The sequence below is a fragment of the Falco punctatus genome (assembly GCF_963210335.1).
Source record: "Falco punctatus genome assembly, chromosome: 8".
In the NCBI taxonomy this organism is placed as follows: domain Eukaryota; kingdom Metazoa; phylum Chordata; class Aves; order Falconiformes; family Falconidae; genus Falco; species Falco punctatus.
In genome coordinates, this window is record NC_137588.1 from 35,143,217 (window position 1) to 35,158,705 (window position 15,489).

General features: G+C 37.7%; 1 protein-coding gene across 15 annotated transcripts in view; it reads right to left on the minus strand.

Moving 5' to 3' along the window:
- The window catches only part of NCKAP5 (NCK associated protein 5), a 245,332-nt gene that overhangs the window by 47,830 nt on the left and 182,013 nt on the right, over window positions 1-15,489 (minus strand). For 13 of the 15 annotated variants that reach the window (XR_013930049.1, XR_013930050.1, XM_080399613.1 and 10 more), the window contains 3 exons: window positions 11,314-15,164; window positions 10,445-10,622; window positions 6,074-6,152 (listed from right to left, as the gene is read on the minus strand). Coding sequence is in view for 13 of the 15 variants with exons in the window: in XM_080399613.1 (XP_080255739.1) it covers window positions 6,074-6,152; window positions 10,445-10,622; window positions 11,314-15,164 (4,108 nt within the window). In the remaining 2 variants the exon portion in view is untranslated. The remainder of the gene's footprint in view (window positions 1-6,073; window positions 6,153-10,444; window positions 10,623-11,313; window positions 15,165-15,489) is intronic. The other 2 variants (XM_080399615.1, XM_080399612.1) reach the window with 2 other exon arrangements.

Consider the following 15,489-nt stretch of genomic DNA (forward strand, 5'->3'; position numbering starts at 1 on the left):
TCACTGTGAAGGACATTCCTAGTTTCTACTAAAAATGTAGTTTGAGCACTTTGCTGCATATAAAGCTTAAAGGGGTGGACTTAAAAACACAACGCAACATATAAAATACCAACAACACTTCCTTTCTGGAACATTAGGCATCTAAGGGATTCAACCAAATGTTCTCTACAGAAGACAAATCTCCAAAAAGTTGCTTAAAAGACAGACCTTCCTTTTTCTGACCAGATTGCCTTTAAATTAAACTGCAAAACCCTTCTACAAGGTTGTTCTTGGAAAGTAGAAAAAATGATAATAAAGCCTGCTAAAAGGCAGATGATTATCAGGAACTTTAATGGAATTCAATGCTGGGCTACAGCAGAGATACAAAAGAATCCCGTGACCTCAGTGTGTGTTTTTATTCTAGCACAAAGCAGCAAAGTCTACAATGGACTTTTAATGTTGCTTTGATAGTGTGGAAGTCAAGGTCTCTAGTTAGATACTTTTCAAATCCCTTTTAAATATCTGCAGGTGCTTTTTCTGTATTATAGAAATGCAAGTATCTACAAGGTTACCATTTAATGCTAGATGATTCAATTTTGAGCAACTGACCTGGATCTGTAATAAAAATCTGACAAAAATTAGACCCAAGTCATTCTTCAAAGTTTCAAAAATTCTGATGACATTTATTTTCATAATCTTTGTCTGGCTCTGAATTTCACCTGCAATACTCCAAACAAACAACAGGGGTCAATGCCACAGTTAGATAATTTCTTTCCAAGAACTGTGAACCTTTTCACTGTGGATTCTAACCCCAGCCTGCCTCAGGAAATTAACTCCCCATGCATCTTCAGTAGGTAGTATCTTGTGCTTCCAGTGGAGCAGACAGCACCAAAACCACCCAGATATATTTTGGGTTGCTACTACCAATTTTTGCGTTACCAATTATTTGCTCTCCAGAGTACCCACAACTACTCCAGCGAACTGCAGGTCTGTTCAGGTTATTTTAATTTATTTTTACCAGTGATGTCATTCCAAGGACAAAACCTACCTGCAGTAATGTCCCTGATGTCAAAGCTCAACAGGCTTTTATTAAAGAATGAACCTGGCCTTTTAGTTCAATCAGTGACATATTAAAGATAACATTTGAAAGCAAAAACTTTCCAGTTGAATGAAATAATTCTGTCTGTGTTTGCATGTACTTCCTGAACTCCAGTGCTTTAGACCAGAAGTGCTTGTTTGATTCATTTAGGAATTGCTAAGGATAGAATAACCACTGGAAATCTACTACGATGAATAAATGTATTTAAACATAGAAATATCTGTGGCATAAAAAAAATCCTCTTTCTTTGTATTGAAACCTGAGTATAAGTTTAAGAATAGACCTGAAGCCTTCTCAGACACCTCTGATCAACATATTTAGGCTGCTGAGAATATGCTGAGATGGTGGTTTCTGTGAAGCTTGAGTATATAATTACCAAAAAGCATATTCAATGTTGACTTGCTTCTCTAGTGCATTTGTCACCCATTTGGGGTGAAAAAGAGAAAAGGAAACTGGACCCAGAGAAACAATTACATGTAGCTTTCAAACAAGGAACTTGGTAAATCACTGAAGTGTTGATGTCTGAGAAAATGGCACATGCAGTCTTTCCTCTTTCAGCATCGGCATAGGTTTATATCAACCCTGAAGAATAGTAAGATTAATTATGACTAACTTTCCTCTTTATTACATATATATGTATTCCTAAAAAGAAAACAAGGTCAGGAACCTCGTAATTTGTGCAGAGACCTGTATAGCCAAAAGTATGTTTGATCCTTCAAGTGCCCATATTTTAGCTGCTACAGATGAGTATTATAACCAAGGAAACTGTCTTTGGTATGACTGTTACTGTACACCATAGTATTCTCATGTGAATTTTTCTGCAAGAATGAATTCTTCAGTACTTAGCATTTCTTTGCTTGTGCCATGGATTTTTGGCTTTTCCCGTGACGCTGTTTATCAATGAAAACTCTTAATACATTATAATTAATACAATCACACTTTTCCAGGAGTGGTTGCTAATTTGAAACAGTACTTGAAATATGAAACATTAAACTTTCTCACAAATGCTTTTTTCTTCTCAACATGTCAATTATTAACTTCTTTATGTAAAGGCGTAATTTGTAATTGACTTGTAATTTTTTTGGCCATTGTGACAATGGGGAAATTCAAGACAAACATTGACACTTCTTACTCCCGTGGGGGAAACATAATTATTTTTCTTTGTAAAATGAAGGGGTTTTTATGTTTACATGGAAACAATAGTGTCAGGAGCTTGCCATATCATCTTGCATTCAACAGCAGAATTTTATTTATAGGAATATTTGGAGATCCTGCTGTACCTGTCTGAGCTGGGGAGTCTCTTGTGACATGAAGGGAAAGTCAACCTTTTTATCATGTCCCTCCTCATACTAGATACTTTAGTATCTCCCACTTCATCACTCTTTCGAAATCCAACTACTTTCCTGCAAAGGGCTTGAGTGAGGAGCTCTGAAGATGACTGGAACTGAAAGTGATACTCCTGTATTCTTAGGTCTCCTGTCTGCGGGAAGCAGGAGCACAGGTACCATCTGTGCTGCCAGGGTCTATTTGGCATCCTCACTGACAGTACAGCAAAAGCATCCAGGGTAAAAACTATTTTTGTTTTAATCTTTAAAAAAATGTTTTAAATGTATGTTTAAATACACAATATATGTTTAAATAGCACAATAGAAGTGACTGCTTCATATGGAAATGATCAAGTGTTCCTGAGATATAGGTATACTAGAAGGGCAATTTTATATCACTGTGCATTCTTTTATTCTTTCAATTTAGCAAATCCAAAGCGTCAGCAAAATACTTAAATTTGTTTAGATCAACAACTGACAATAAATTAAAACCCTAGCAACTGGCATTTTACACGTATTTTCTTTAACACACCCAGGAGTATCTCATTATTAGAAAGTGATGAACCAGCATTGTCTTACATGATACCAACCTTGAAGACTGTTCAGTTATATGTATCTTGTTTATTAGCTAACTAGGCAGAACTGATGTCAATTTAGGTATTTTACAGTGACAATCACAGTAACACCTGGTTTTTCTATTATGTAAAGAACATCTTCCCTGCTTAATCGTAGCCTTTCTATATATTCCATTTATTCAGCTATATTTTATTAATTGTTTAGGTCAAAACCAGTAGAATAAACTCACTAAAGTACAGCTACAAACCACAGCAAACTTTGTTTTCTTAAAACAACTGTTTATGATGGTGAAGAATGCAGTAAGCAATGAATTTACAGCCCATTGAAATTTTAAAGATTTCAAAGATTACAAAGATGATCCTGTTCCGGAAGAATCCCCAACACTGTGAAACTGTTCCAGGAAAACAACAGACCAAAAGCCTCCACCGGGACAGGAACTGCTCTCTTTGATCAGACTAAAGACCTGACTCAATATTGTGTGCTTGATGGCAGCAAGGCATAGCATTTACAGAGCCATCCTTTCTGTATTATTCCCTTCTGCTTCTGAACAACCAGAAGCTTAGGAGTTGATAACAAAGAAAGCAGAATTTGGCACTCTTGCACATCAGGTAATTCTCCATACCAACAAGTTCTTTATAATCTTCACAAGCTTTTTCTTGTATATGGTTTTGACTAACAATTACAAGCTGACATGGGAAATGTTCCAAATGAATGTTTCTTAAAGCCGTATAGAGTTTCAGTCTTGAAAAAAATCGGTAAATTTCTATGAAAACCTTTGTGTCAGAAAAATGCCAGAATCTGTATCAAGGAATTTGGTAAAATAATCTGAACAAGACCTAGGAAAGTTTGGCATCCAAGAAGAGCAATGTGGACATACAGCAGCAAAAATACCAATTTAAGATAAAACACAGCCTGACGAGAGTAGAATAAATCATAGCATGATACTGATACAGAAGCATTCAGGAAGTGCACTTAGATCCATGCTTCTAATCTTCCAGGCTTAGGCTTGTCCTGCTGAAGTAAGTAATGACTGGTACATTCTGCATTAGGACTCAACTGTGCTAATGTAAACAAATTTGCTTAGACTTCAATTATTTTTACTGTGCCAATACTACCTATTGCACATAATGTCTCCCATCACCAAAGTTTACTGACTTTAGCAACTAGGTCCTCAGAGCAAACTTGAGTTATTCCAGATGGTTTGACAAGGCAGAATAGGTATACACGGCATCCTGTGCTGAGCCTTTATGAGATGGCGTTGTCTATGGAAAAGAAGATGCTTTTGCAATTAGTATAATTCAGATGATAGGAAGGTCTTTGTATGAGCTACAGCAATTTCCAAAGGGTAGCACTGCCTGGCATCTCTGTCGCACTACTTACTGTGGAGTGGTATAGACTTGGGCCCACAGATCTACCTGCCGCTTTACAGATGTTATCAGTCCTGAAAAGGTGAAGAAAAAGGTCTTTTCTTTGCAAAAAAGGACTTGGGTGTGCAGGAGGGCTGGACCTACAGTGATGACCTCTCCCAGCTAACTGAGGGCCTCACAAACCCAAAGCACAACTGACTTTGGGGAATGCCAACCAACCTGCTCCATAACCACCTTGTCCTGTCAGAGACTCAAATTTGGTGCCTGTGGGAGGAACGAAATATTAACAGCCTCAAAAGTCACCTGCGTGCTGTATTACAGGACCCAATAACAAAGTAATATATCAAAATATATATTAATTAGGTCTCAGCCACAACCACCGGTTACACTGATGAACACCAAGGAAGCCCTGGAGTCTTTTCCAAAAAAAGCTCTGCAAATAGCTGTTTTCTCTTGTTCAGTATCTAGATTAAAAAATTAAACCAAAACACTTCAATTCAATGTAGAATTTTGAGAATTTTGAGGTGGAGGCAAAATAATTATTTCAGTCTGAAAATAAATAAAAGTGTTTGGAATTACTAAGTAAGTTTTTCTCTTTTGGGCAATTTCTAGTAACAGAAATTAAGCCCTTTATTCAGAGTGAGAAGCATGTATTTCTCTTTTCAGGGCTAGTGCCTACTCACTCACAGAATCCCCTCAGTCTTACACTACATTGTTCAAAGTTCTTGTTACGCAGTTGCTGTAATGGAGCCAAGTTATGGCTGAGTTCTTAGAAAGGGAAAAGTATATGGATCTTTTCTTCAAGTAAGAGAGGCAGAGTTTACTTGGCTGAATCTGGGACTGAAAAGGATGTAAAGTCAATAAAGCATGCAAACATTTTCCTACTACCCCACAGAGAAATGTGTTTCTACACGATACCTCTCCTCATCCCTACTTGCCAGGCTGACAGCATTAATGAAATGAAAGTGCTTCTGGCTAGGAAAACCACTTACAGTGTCCTTAAAACACTGAATCAGATGTAACTATTGCTGCAGTCTCTGCCCGCAAAGCGGACTTGCTAAAGCAGAGTCCTTTTTGTTCAGGGTCAGTTCCATACACTGGTGACATACTGCTCTAATACAGACCCCAAACAGACTTCTGTTTAGTCCTCCGTTGCCTATTAGATATTTTAACAAGTACCGAGGTTAAAAATTAGTACACGCCAATCAAGAAGCAGGACAGATGGTGCTACCCTCATGAAAAGTGTAGAGCAAAGGCAGCTTTATTTTCAGTAACAGCTTTAACATCTTCTGAACAGACATTTGGTTTGCTACTCCTTCTGGTTTACTTTAAGGCAGTAATTATTCTGCTATTCAGAATTTTATTCTGAATTTCACTAATTCAAGGCCAGATGACAAAGTTACAGTATATCAGTATTATTCGCACTGAAGTATCATGCACAGCAACCCTCGAGTTCAGCAACTATATGTAACCCACTAGATTTGGAGGCTGAAAGATCTTTTACAGCCAGATTCCAAAGCCCCTCATCAAGCATTGGACTGATCCACAATTGGTAATGGTATATATTAATCTTTTACATAGATGGTGAAATCTGGCTATCCAGGAACAGAGCTAAACGAATGCCAAAGCTGACATTAGGTGGGCAAACAAATAAAGTAATGAGAATTAAACATGTTTTTTTCCAAGAGCTGACAGCAATAAAATCCAGTGTAAAATATAATTTGTACCTATCACATGACTCTGACATGTAGTCCTTGTCATGGTGTCCTCCTCTTCCTCTTGCAGGTTTTCTGTGACTACTTTAGCCTGTACATAGTACAACAAAAGTGAAAAACATCTGTGACTCTGTTTACATTGCTTCATGATAACTACAGAGTATCTTTTCAGAAATAAACCCGAGTAAAGTTATAGGGCAGCTAAGAGTGCAAGTATATAGCCTGTCTCATTCTATGCACAGTATCTGAGGATAACAACTTTAACTTAATTTGAAGTCACAATATGTAGCAGTCAAAAAATACCATTGGAAGATACAATTCCTCAAAAAGTAAAGTCTTTTTTTGCATTAAAAAAAAATGTTACAAAATTATGCTCAGTTCTCCTGACCTTGTATTTATTTCTCTCTAGAAATACTGTATTTCAGAGTTTATGCTAAGAAAAATGTGAACTTAATATGCTATGTGGTATCTCTCTCACTGAACTTTGGTGGTTTTGTTTCCACCTCCGCTTAAAAGCATTGATTAGCTAAAAAGAGAGAAAAAAATAATTTAAGAATGCAGTGCACACTAAGAGCCTGTACGTACTATTCAAGTATGTGTTATTCAAATCCCCTAGATACTCTGTTTTTCAGATGAAGGCATATTTTTGCTCTGTCCTTCTGCGCTCCTGTTTCCCAAGTGTATATATAATCTGAGTATCTTCCAACCATACAGTGAAAACCCCCTCCATTACATGCCATCAGTGGCCATAATTCAGATCCAGGGACATATTTTTCTGCCAGGCTATATAAATCAAACTGGAATGAAGATACTTTCAGGGTGATGAGAGGAGGAAAGCCAGCACTGCAGAAAAAATTACTTTCAATATCTCAGAGATCTTAAATTATTTGTTAATCACTCCCTGCTGTTTTAAACTACTTACACCACATTCACAATAACATTAAATATGCTCTGTAATCTAAACCAGTAGTATTTATCATCGTTTGCATGACATATCTTTGATCATAGTATATATTCTGCTTGTCTGGTTTATGCAAGTAGCCCTATTGACCTCTTGTGACTAGTCTCAGCAAGGCATGAAAGACTCACTCTCTATGTTTATAAAAGTGCATTTATAATCTGTTAATCCCAGAGATTTGATTCATCTTTTCTTCTTCTGAAATGACACCCTTCAGGCTATGGAAAATGAAGAGGAAAGTATGTGATCATTTGGCACTGAATTACGGGTAGAACAATTTCTCACATTTGCAGACTGCATGGCGGTCTGGGGCTCGCAGCTGATGTGACATTTCACAATATTAGGATAGATCTCTGGGTATTCCCCAAACACACAGACTGCAGACAGACAACACTATACAAAACTCCTGGTGTCTTGATTTTGGTGCCACACTTCCACCTCACAAAGTAAAGCCCATGGCTTTTCTAAATTATTGTGGGCTGTAATAAAATCACAAAGATGAAATGAAGCAGTGCAGCACAAAAATGATTGTATCTCACCTTAAAATCCAGCCAAGGACAAGAAAAAGTACTGGAGAATGTGGAATATCCTTGGTGTGGGCTAAAGGATTATGTATTTCTGTTGGCTGGCCTTTAGAGCAAAGTGCTTTTTTGATGAACACTAACGGGAAGCGTATCCCTCTGAAGGTGAATGCACAAGGCTGCCATTGGTGAAACATTGCTTTTTCCATAAATTCAGTGGCAGTCAAGCAATAACATTCTTTGCATGAACAGAATTCAGAGGTAATTGGTGCATATGTTATGGCATAATAGTGCCCCAAGTCTTTACCTGGCACATCATACGAGAAGAGATTTTATCATCAAAAATTAAATAGGTTTGAAAGGAAAAACCTGCTAGAAAATTAATGTTAAAAAATGTTATGGCCAGGATTTAAAGCTGCAGGATATATATGCTATGCAGTTTTGAAATACAGCAGCCTCCACATTGAACCCATATGACTGAATGCACTTTGCATTGTTCCAAAAAGAAAAGAAATTGTCACAGCTTAGGGCTTTTCAAAAGCTTTACACTGTTTTCTCCAAAGCATTCATTTTGTCTTTTTACAAGCAAAAAAACACACAACAGGCCATTCCATTGCATGCGACTGTTTTCAGTCACGGCTATCTCCCAGTCCTTTGCAATCTGCTTCAAAGTCAGCAGACACCAAAGAATAACTGGAAATGATGGTAATAAGATGCGTGAACTTTGAGTTTAAAGAATTTCCATTGTTTTTCTTGTAGAAGTTTGGAGGACAAGATGAAATATCACATACTGTGGAATCTTAAGGTATATCTCTTTCATATGCTGGCATTAAGAACTGTAAGCACATTTTTAATACTGTTATTCTAGATGCCCTCAGTCTTTTGGCACTAGATATTTCTTTCAGGAATTAAGTGCCACAAAAAATGCAGTATGAAACTCAAAAAGATGAAGCATATAATGTAACTTAATCTTCAAAAACAATACAAAAAATACATCGATATCCAGCAAAAAAAAGTGTGCATGGTATAGGACAGGTAATGCCTTTTCCCCATGACTAACATGTCCTTAAAAACTAAATGGTATGCTTAGCATTTCTCCATTATTTATGTATATTAAGGACAATCTTCGTAGTTCCCCCATAAAACAAAGTGTGTTTCTTGAAGACAGACTTAAAGTCATAAATGACTATTATTGCTGCATTTAGAATGACAAAATGACAGACAAAAAGCACAACAAATTATTGCAGCATTAGAAAATAATAAGTTAGAAAGAAATCGTAGAAGCAACGTGTAGAGTTTTTTTGTACTTCTGTACAGTGAAGATATACCCTAAGCTGTCAGGACCATATTAAATGGGGCACAGTTAAACTGAGTGGCTCTGATAAGGGGCTCTGCTTTGCTATCAAAGTTCTAGATCAGTTGGATTGAATTTCCTGCATATTGCACATTTCCAGACTTTCATTCTCTCTCTTTCCTTTCAGTGACACTACAAGGACAGCCTTAGATATGCTTATAATTTGTGGTTTTATAATGCGGGAGACATCTACATTTTCAAAGAAGAGATGATACCACAGGAGTCAGGAGGAAAAAGTTTTCAAACACATTCATTCTGCATATGTTTCCCGTAAGTTTTAAAAAAATGACCTTGCAGATGTTCTTAGGAAAGGCATCTGCATTAAAGTAAAAAAACATATGCCTGAAGTTGAAACTGTGTGGGATACTTTAACCTTATGTATCCTAAATGCCAGTACTAAGCTAAGAGTTTTTCCAGTTCCATTATGAAGCCTTTTGAAATTTGTTTTACCCTTGAAACACATCCCAAAGAATTTGTATTTGAAATTCTCTCAGATGAAATTGTTGAATGTCCTGTACCTCAAGAACTCAGTTTTATCAGAACAACAAAAATAATAGCCTTAACTTCATGTTTAGTATTATATTTGGCATAAGTTTTCAGACTATTTTGTGAAAATTTTGATTGTTATTAATAACTGTCATAATAATACCGTCAAGACAGCTATCAGGAATGAGAAAAGAATGCTCATCGAGTTAAGGCATCTCTGTTCTCCTGGTGCTTGTACTTTAAAACACCATGGGAAAGGTCCTTTCTGGGCAAGAAATTGCTAAGTAAATTCTACGCTTAATTATTAGATGCTTCACAAGGAAGGGCACCCATTATCTGAGTTCAGGCTGCAATCCTAGACTCTGTGCATCCACTTCTCGATGCATAAAAGTTAGCCATTCGCACCTTTCAAGAACCAGAATCTAGCCACTAATAGAAAATATTTTTTCTTCTGAACTGCAACATTCCTGCTCTCTGGGTAAATTAAAGTATCAGGTATAGTTAGTACCTTATTGAAGCATAAAACGAACTACAGGGCTTTAACAGGGAGATTTTCCATGGTTCAAAGAGAAATGTGGGTCAAATGGATGCTTTTGCTTTGAGACTCCCTCTTAAGTGACAAATATTCCCAAACACGGTCAAATACTTCACCTTTTCGCTATATGCAGTGCACTTTTTAGGCTTAATGACTTCTATAATGTTCGGAGGAATGTTCAACACTGGCATGCAATTTTCAGAGAAAGGGGAAAAACTGAAAAAAAAAATTCCAACCAAAAAAGGGTCCTGTTATTTCACTCTACTACAGTATGATTATAGCATCATTGTACATATATCTCCACTGGAACTGAATTTTCAGCAGAAGCAGCAGGATCTTCATGACTAGCTGTATATTCTGGCCTATAGTCAAGATGCCAACCTTTGTATTAATTCACAATTCTCCAGCTACACAAAATCTTTCTATCATATATAAACAGTTATTATCCTGTTTGTCTGTACTGGCAATAAGGAACTCATCCAAAAGTTAAAAAAAAGGTAATAATGTTTTCATGTACTAAAGCACTTACCAGGGTCTGATTCTGCATTTCCATATCAGCTTTTGTGTTGCTGTTTTTCTTGTGGTTTCCTTGAGCGCTGATAGAGTTGCTGTGAAGAGAGGAGCCCTGGGAGCTGCCCTTCGACACACTCCTGTAGGAAACATTATTTGATCCACTTTCTGTCTGCTGAGCTGCTTTCTTATCAACTCTGCAGGTAGAGAGTGATTCCTCTGATAAATTACATTGCCCTTCTTCAATCACTCTACTTTCCCATTCCTTTAATGTTTAAAGTAACCTCTCTGTATCTTTCTGTCTCTAGACCTTTGAGTGATAAATGTTTCTAACTAGCCTTGATCAAATCTGTCACTTGCAATTTCAGGTAGTATATCAATTTAGCCTTTCACATATAATGATTTATATTATATTTGGGACTGCTGTGGGGCAAATGTGAAAACACAGTATAGCAATTGCTAAGTTCTGTGACTAAATTGCAGTAGCTAGAAATGTAATTAATACTGACTAGTTAGCAAATACATGTTTGCTGGTAACCATACATGAAGAAGGAATACATTAAAACATGTACCTAATTATCCTCTATCTTTACACACCATCTGCCTAGATTCTTGATTTCTGGAATCATTTGAATTTCTATCAACTTGGATGTAACTTGCCATTCTTTCATTTCAAAGATGATTGGTTTGGTTAACAAAGTAACACAAACAAAATTATAATTTCATTATTAATGTTTTTTTCATGTAGCGATTAAAGTTCTGGCTGTGTACCTACTGACTGCTACTATGCATTTAGTCTAAAAGGAACATACATTGAACTTAGCATCTGAGCATCTGTAAAGCTACAGTGTACAACAACGTATCTCAAATTGCTTTCCAGAGTTTTACCTGTTTAAAAGCTCTTTCATAAAACTGTCTTTTGGTGAGTATGTAGCCGTGGTGGAACCTTTGACTTGTTCACACTCAATCTCACCAGGCATGTCTTGTGAAGGTTTCATAATTTTGCTCTCCATGACATCAGCTAAAATGTCACTGTTGTCTGTTTTCCTGTTAATTTCATTTTCTATTTCACAGTGTTGTTCAGTTTTCTTTTTTTCTTTTCTTCTCTCTAATTTTGCCTGCTTAATTCCAAATCCTGAAACTTTTACATCTTTTTTCTCTACCTTTGTTTTAGGAACATCAGCTTTCCTGCTACTCAGTGCTGGGAGCTTGCTCTTTCGAAAGCCAAACCAACTAGCTATAGAAGGCCCAGTCTTTTGCTTAGTCTCCACAGTGGGAGATTTGGTTTGTCCCTGACCCTTTTGCACATTTTCTTGGATGCATAACATGACTTTCTCCTCTATTGTAGGTTGCAGAGCCGGTGAACTCAAAACATGGGTAACCTTCTCAGAGGTTTCCGCTAACTTTAAAGACATTTGCTGTCTACGTGACTTTGTCACTTCGAGTTTATGAGGACATTTTATTCCATCTGAGCTTTGAAATGATGAAATTTGTTTGGAGGATACAGTAGCTGACGCTTCTAACTCCAATTCTGCTGGCAGAACACTTTTTTTACTTAGAGCTTCATGTTTAAAACTTTCAGTGCTTTTCTCACTCTGGACAGATAGACTGCGTGCATCTTTCTGAGAAAATGGTTTGTTACCATCACATCTTGAAGTGTTATGAAACGAGTCTGCTTTTGGAGATGATCTGAAGGGCAATTTGCTCGGGCTTCCATGCTGGCTATTGCAACTGCTCATATTTCCAAGAGAACCTTGTCTAGAATAAGAATTCTCTGTGGTTTTAGGAGTATATGAAAGAGTCTCTGGTGTCACTGCTGACCCAGGAACGGCTTTGATTTGAAGTCCTTCCATGGCTGAGTTCTGCCTTGTTAAAGAATTTCCTCTATCAGAAGTGTTTGTAATAATCTGAGTTCGTACTTTTCCAAGACCTTCTGTCACAGGGGCAGATGCCTTTTCCCCTGTATGAATGCTAAAACTCTGACTACGAGCTTTTGCTCCATTCATGCCCAGAGCTGGTTTCAAGTGGGACTTGTTGCTAGAAGAAACAGATCTCTTAACTAATCTGTTTTCTAATCCATCTACTCTGTCTACCACCAAGTTGCAGCTTTCATGTGAATGAGGTGACACTGTATCCATACCAAGTCCCACAGTAAGATGATTTTTGATTTCAGTATCAGACTTAGAGTCTTTTAATTCGGCATCCATTGCACTTCGGGAGGTTATGCATATAGATTCATTTTGCCTGTACTTACTTGAACTCACGTTACTTTTGGAAGCTGCATTTATACTGTCTTTTTCCTGCTTCCCTGGTACAGTAGAGCTCTTTCGGAGAAGTTGGGGAGATTTGACAAATAATTTCAGGCCCACAGGGAGACGGGTTTTCATTCCTTTCTCATTAGAGTTTTGGGTAGCATGTGGAGCATCAGTACCATGAATCAGTGTTGACAATGGGGAATTGTTCACCTGAGATAGTAACGGCTCACTTGTGCTTGTTGTATGACACTGAGGAGTTGTGGGGAGAACACTTGGCATTTTTTGTGGCTGATCTACCCCACTGTCACTGGAAATATCTTTTTTGCTGGAATATGCATCTTGTGATGAAGTGGTTTCCAATGACGGACAACCCAGAGAAAAGGACCTGGTTGTTTGAAAATCTCTGTTGGGAAATTCATGATTCCTGTGGAGACCCAGCTGATTAGGGTTTTTTGGGCAGACTTGCTTCACAGAAACTTTGGAAAGTCCTTGGCATGCACTATGGGGTTGCTGAGATACACATTTATTTTGCATAATTGCTTCTGCATTTTCTTGAAGGTAAGATAATTCAATTTTGGCCCCAGAAGATATATTTTTTGCTTGCATTTCATGACTAGATTGATTATGAAAGCCAGAGTTCACAGTTCCTTTTAATGGTGATGATTTCAGTACATTTTTTGCATTTTCACTGGGACCAGCTCCTCCTAACTTTACTGCTACAGGTGGTGAATAAGCATAATTAGGCCGAATCAACAGGGATGTTGACCTGCCTGGAGGAGTGGGTGGGGATGGTGATCGGGCTTCTACAGTTGCTAAATCACAATGGAAGTCTCTGGTTGGGGGTTCTCCATAGTCACTAGGCTCTATAAGGTGCTGAGGCAACAGTGGTGATGCTGGGCTCTGGCTCTTTGGACACTTTGGCCCATCGCCTCTGCCTGGACGTTTCAAGCCAGGCAGAGGGCAGGCAGGGGGCTTTGGAACCTGAAAGTCAGCTTTTGAGTCAAAGTTACGAGGTGGACTTTGTGCCTTTTTGAATCTTGAAAGCTTTACAGGTGGCAGAGCAGGTGATTTTTCAAGGGTTGCAGGGCCCACTGATTGAGCTACAGGTGTCTCCTTGCTCTCCGTCACTGCAATTTTTTGTGGAGAAAATTTACCTCTGCTGGGTATTTTAGTCAAGTTTGGCTTTTGATTGATTCCTGCATGTGCAGTGGAGCTTGAATTGGCCTTGTATGACACATCATACACCGGCTTCACTAGTTTTTGTCGTGGAGTATTTTGCAGTGTCACTTTTCCACAGCGTGAAGATTCACTGCAGGTCATGGGGACAACTGTATTTTTCTTCCCTGTATTATCTTCAAGAACCTTTTTCTCGGTTACATCTTCAGGTCTTTCTAAAGCAGTGTAGTTTCTAGCACTGGTTTCCGTCGGCAAGTCAGTTATTCCCTGAGGTATAAGTTCAGTATATTCTGCACTGGATGCAGTTTGTGGCTGGTTGATTGAAATTTCATTTCTTGTTACAGTGACAACTCCAGTTTGATGTGAGCTGAATTCAATAGGCTCACCATCCTCAGCATCAAATATTACCGTAATGCACTCTTCAGAAGAGGTCTTTTTTATAACCTTTTGTTGTTTAATGAAATTACATGTCTTTGGCCTAATGTCTGAGTGAGAAGATGTCTGGTTTTCCTCTTTGTCAGTAGATACAAACTGAGAATTCTCCACGACTTTGAGCACGTCAGATGTCTTTGTGTACTTCTCAGTAAAAGGAGTTGCTAATAAATCTGATGGACTTTTCTCATCACTGCTTTCTATATGCAATTCATCCAACACTTCATTGTCATCAGTGTCTGAAAGCTGAAAATTAAGGTCCTTCCAGCCTATATTAGCATGGCTTTGATTTAACTCTAACTCAGGCAGCTTTGCTCTGGTGCATGATTTTACTTCTGCCTGAAATCCACTGACAAAACTAGTCAACTTTTCAGGTCTTTCCTTCGAATTAAAATATGAACTTCTTTCTGGCAAGTGTTTCCTATTAGGATCCCAGTCAAAGAGACTGTCAGAAACACTGTGAGTTAATTTGTTACAGCAGGTCCTGCAGTCTTTGCTTGGTGCTTCCTGCAGCAACAGTAAGGATGAAGAGTCATCATCTGCATCATCATGCAAATCTGAATCATAAGAGAAAGTTTTGTTATGTTCAATGCAAATACTTCCTATTTCCATTGGCTTACGAGTCTGTTCATTATGGCTGCCACATTTAACTCCAGGGGAATATATTCCTTCATTAGAGTTCATACAGTCTTTGTAACCCCACTTTGATATTACTGAAGGTGATTCAAGTAATACTTTTTGCTTCTGTAATTTTTTTAGCCCTTCTAAGATATGGTTTTCCTTTATACGAGTTGGAGGTAGATCATCTGCAGGACTTGAGAGGTTGCTCGGGAGCGAAGAACCAATGCTTACTCTTTTATCCCAGCTCATGGATGACTGTTAAAACAAAATAAAACTCACACATTACTTACAAGTGCTGTTAATAAAAATGTGTCACCATTTTAGTAAAGAGATACAGGAGTTGCATAGGACATTACATTTCATCCATTGCTATTAATAGCAATGTTCTTTTTTAATAAAGGATTTCATAGTGGTGTGAAGGCTGCAGTGCATTTGAAACCTGTAGGAAGAACAATATGAATGGAAGGATTAAGATAAAGAAGAGAAATAATTTGGACTGTGAAAGACAGAATAAATGTCAGAATAAATGAGGAAACTGAGCAAATTTGAGTGATAATGGAATTGTTAAAAAAAGTTAAAA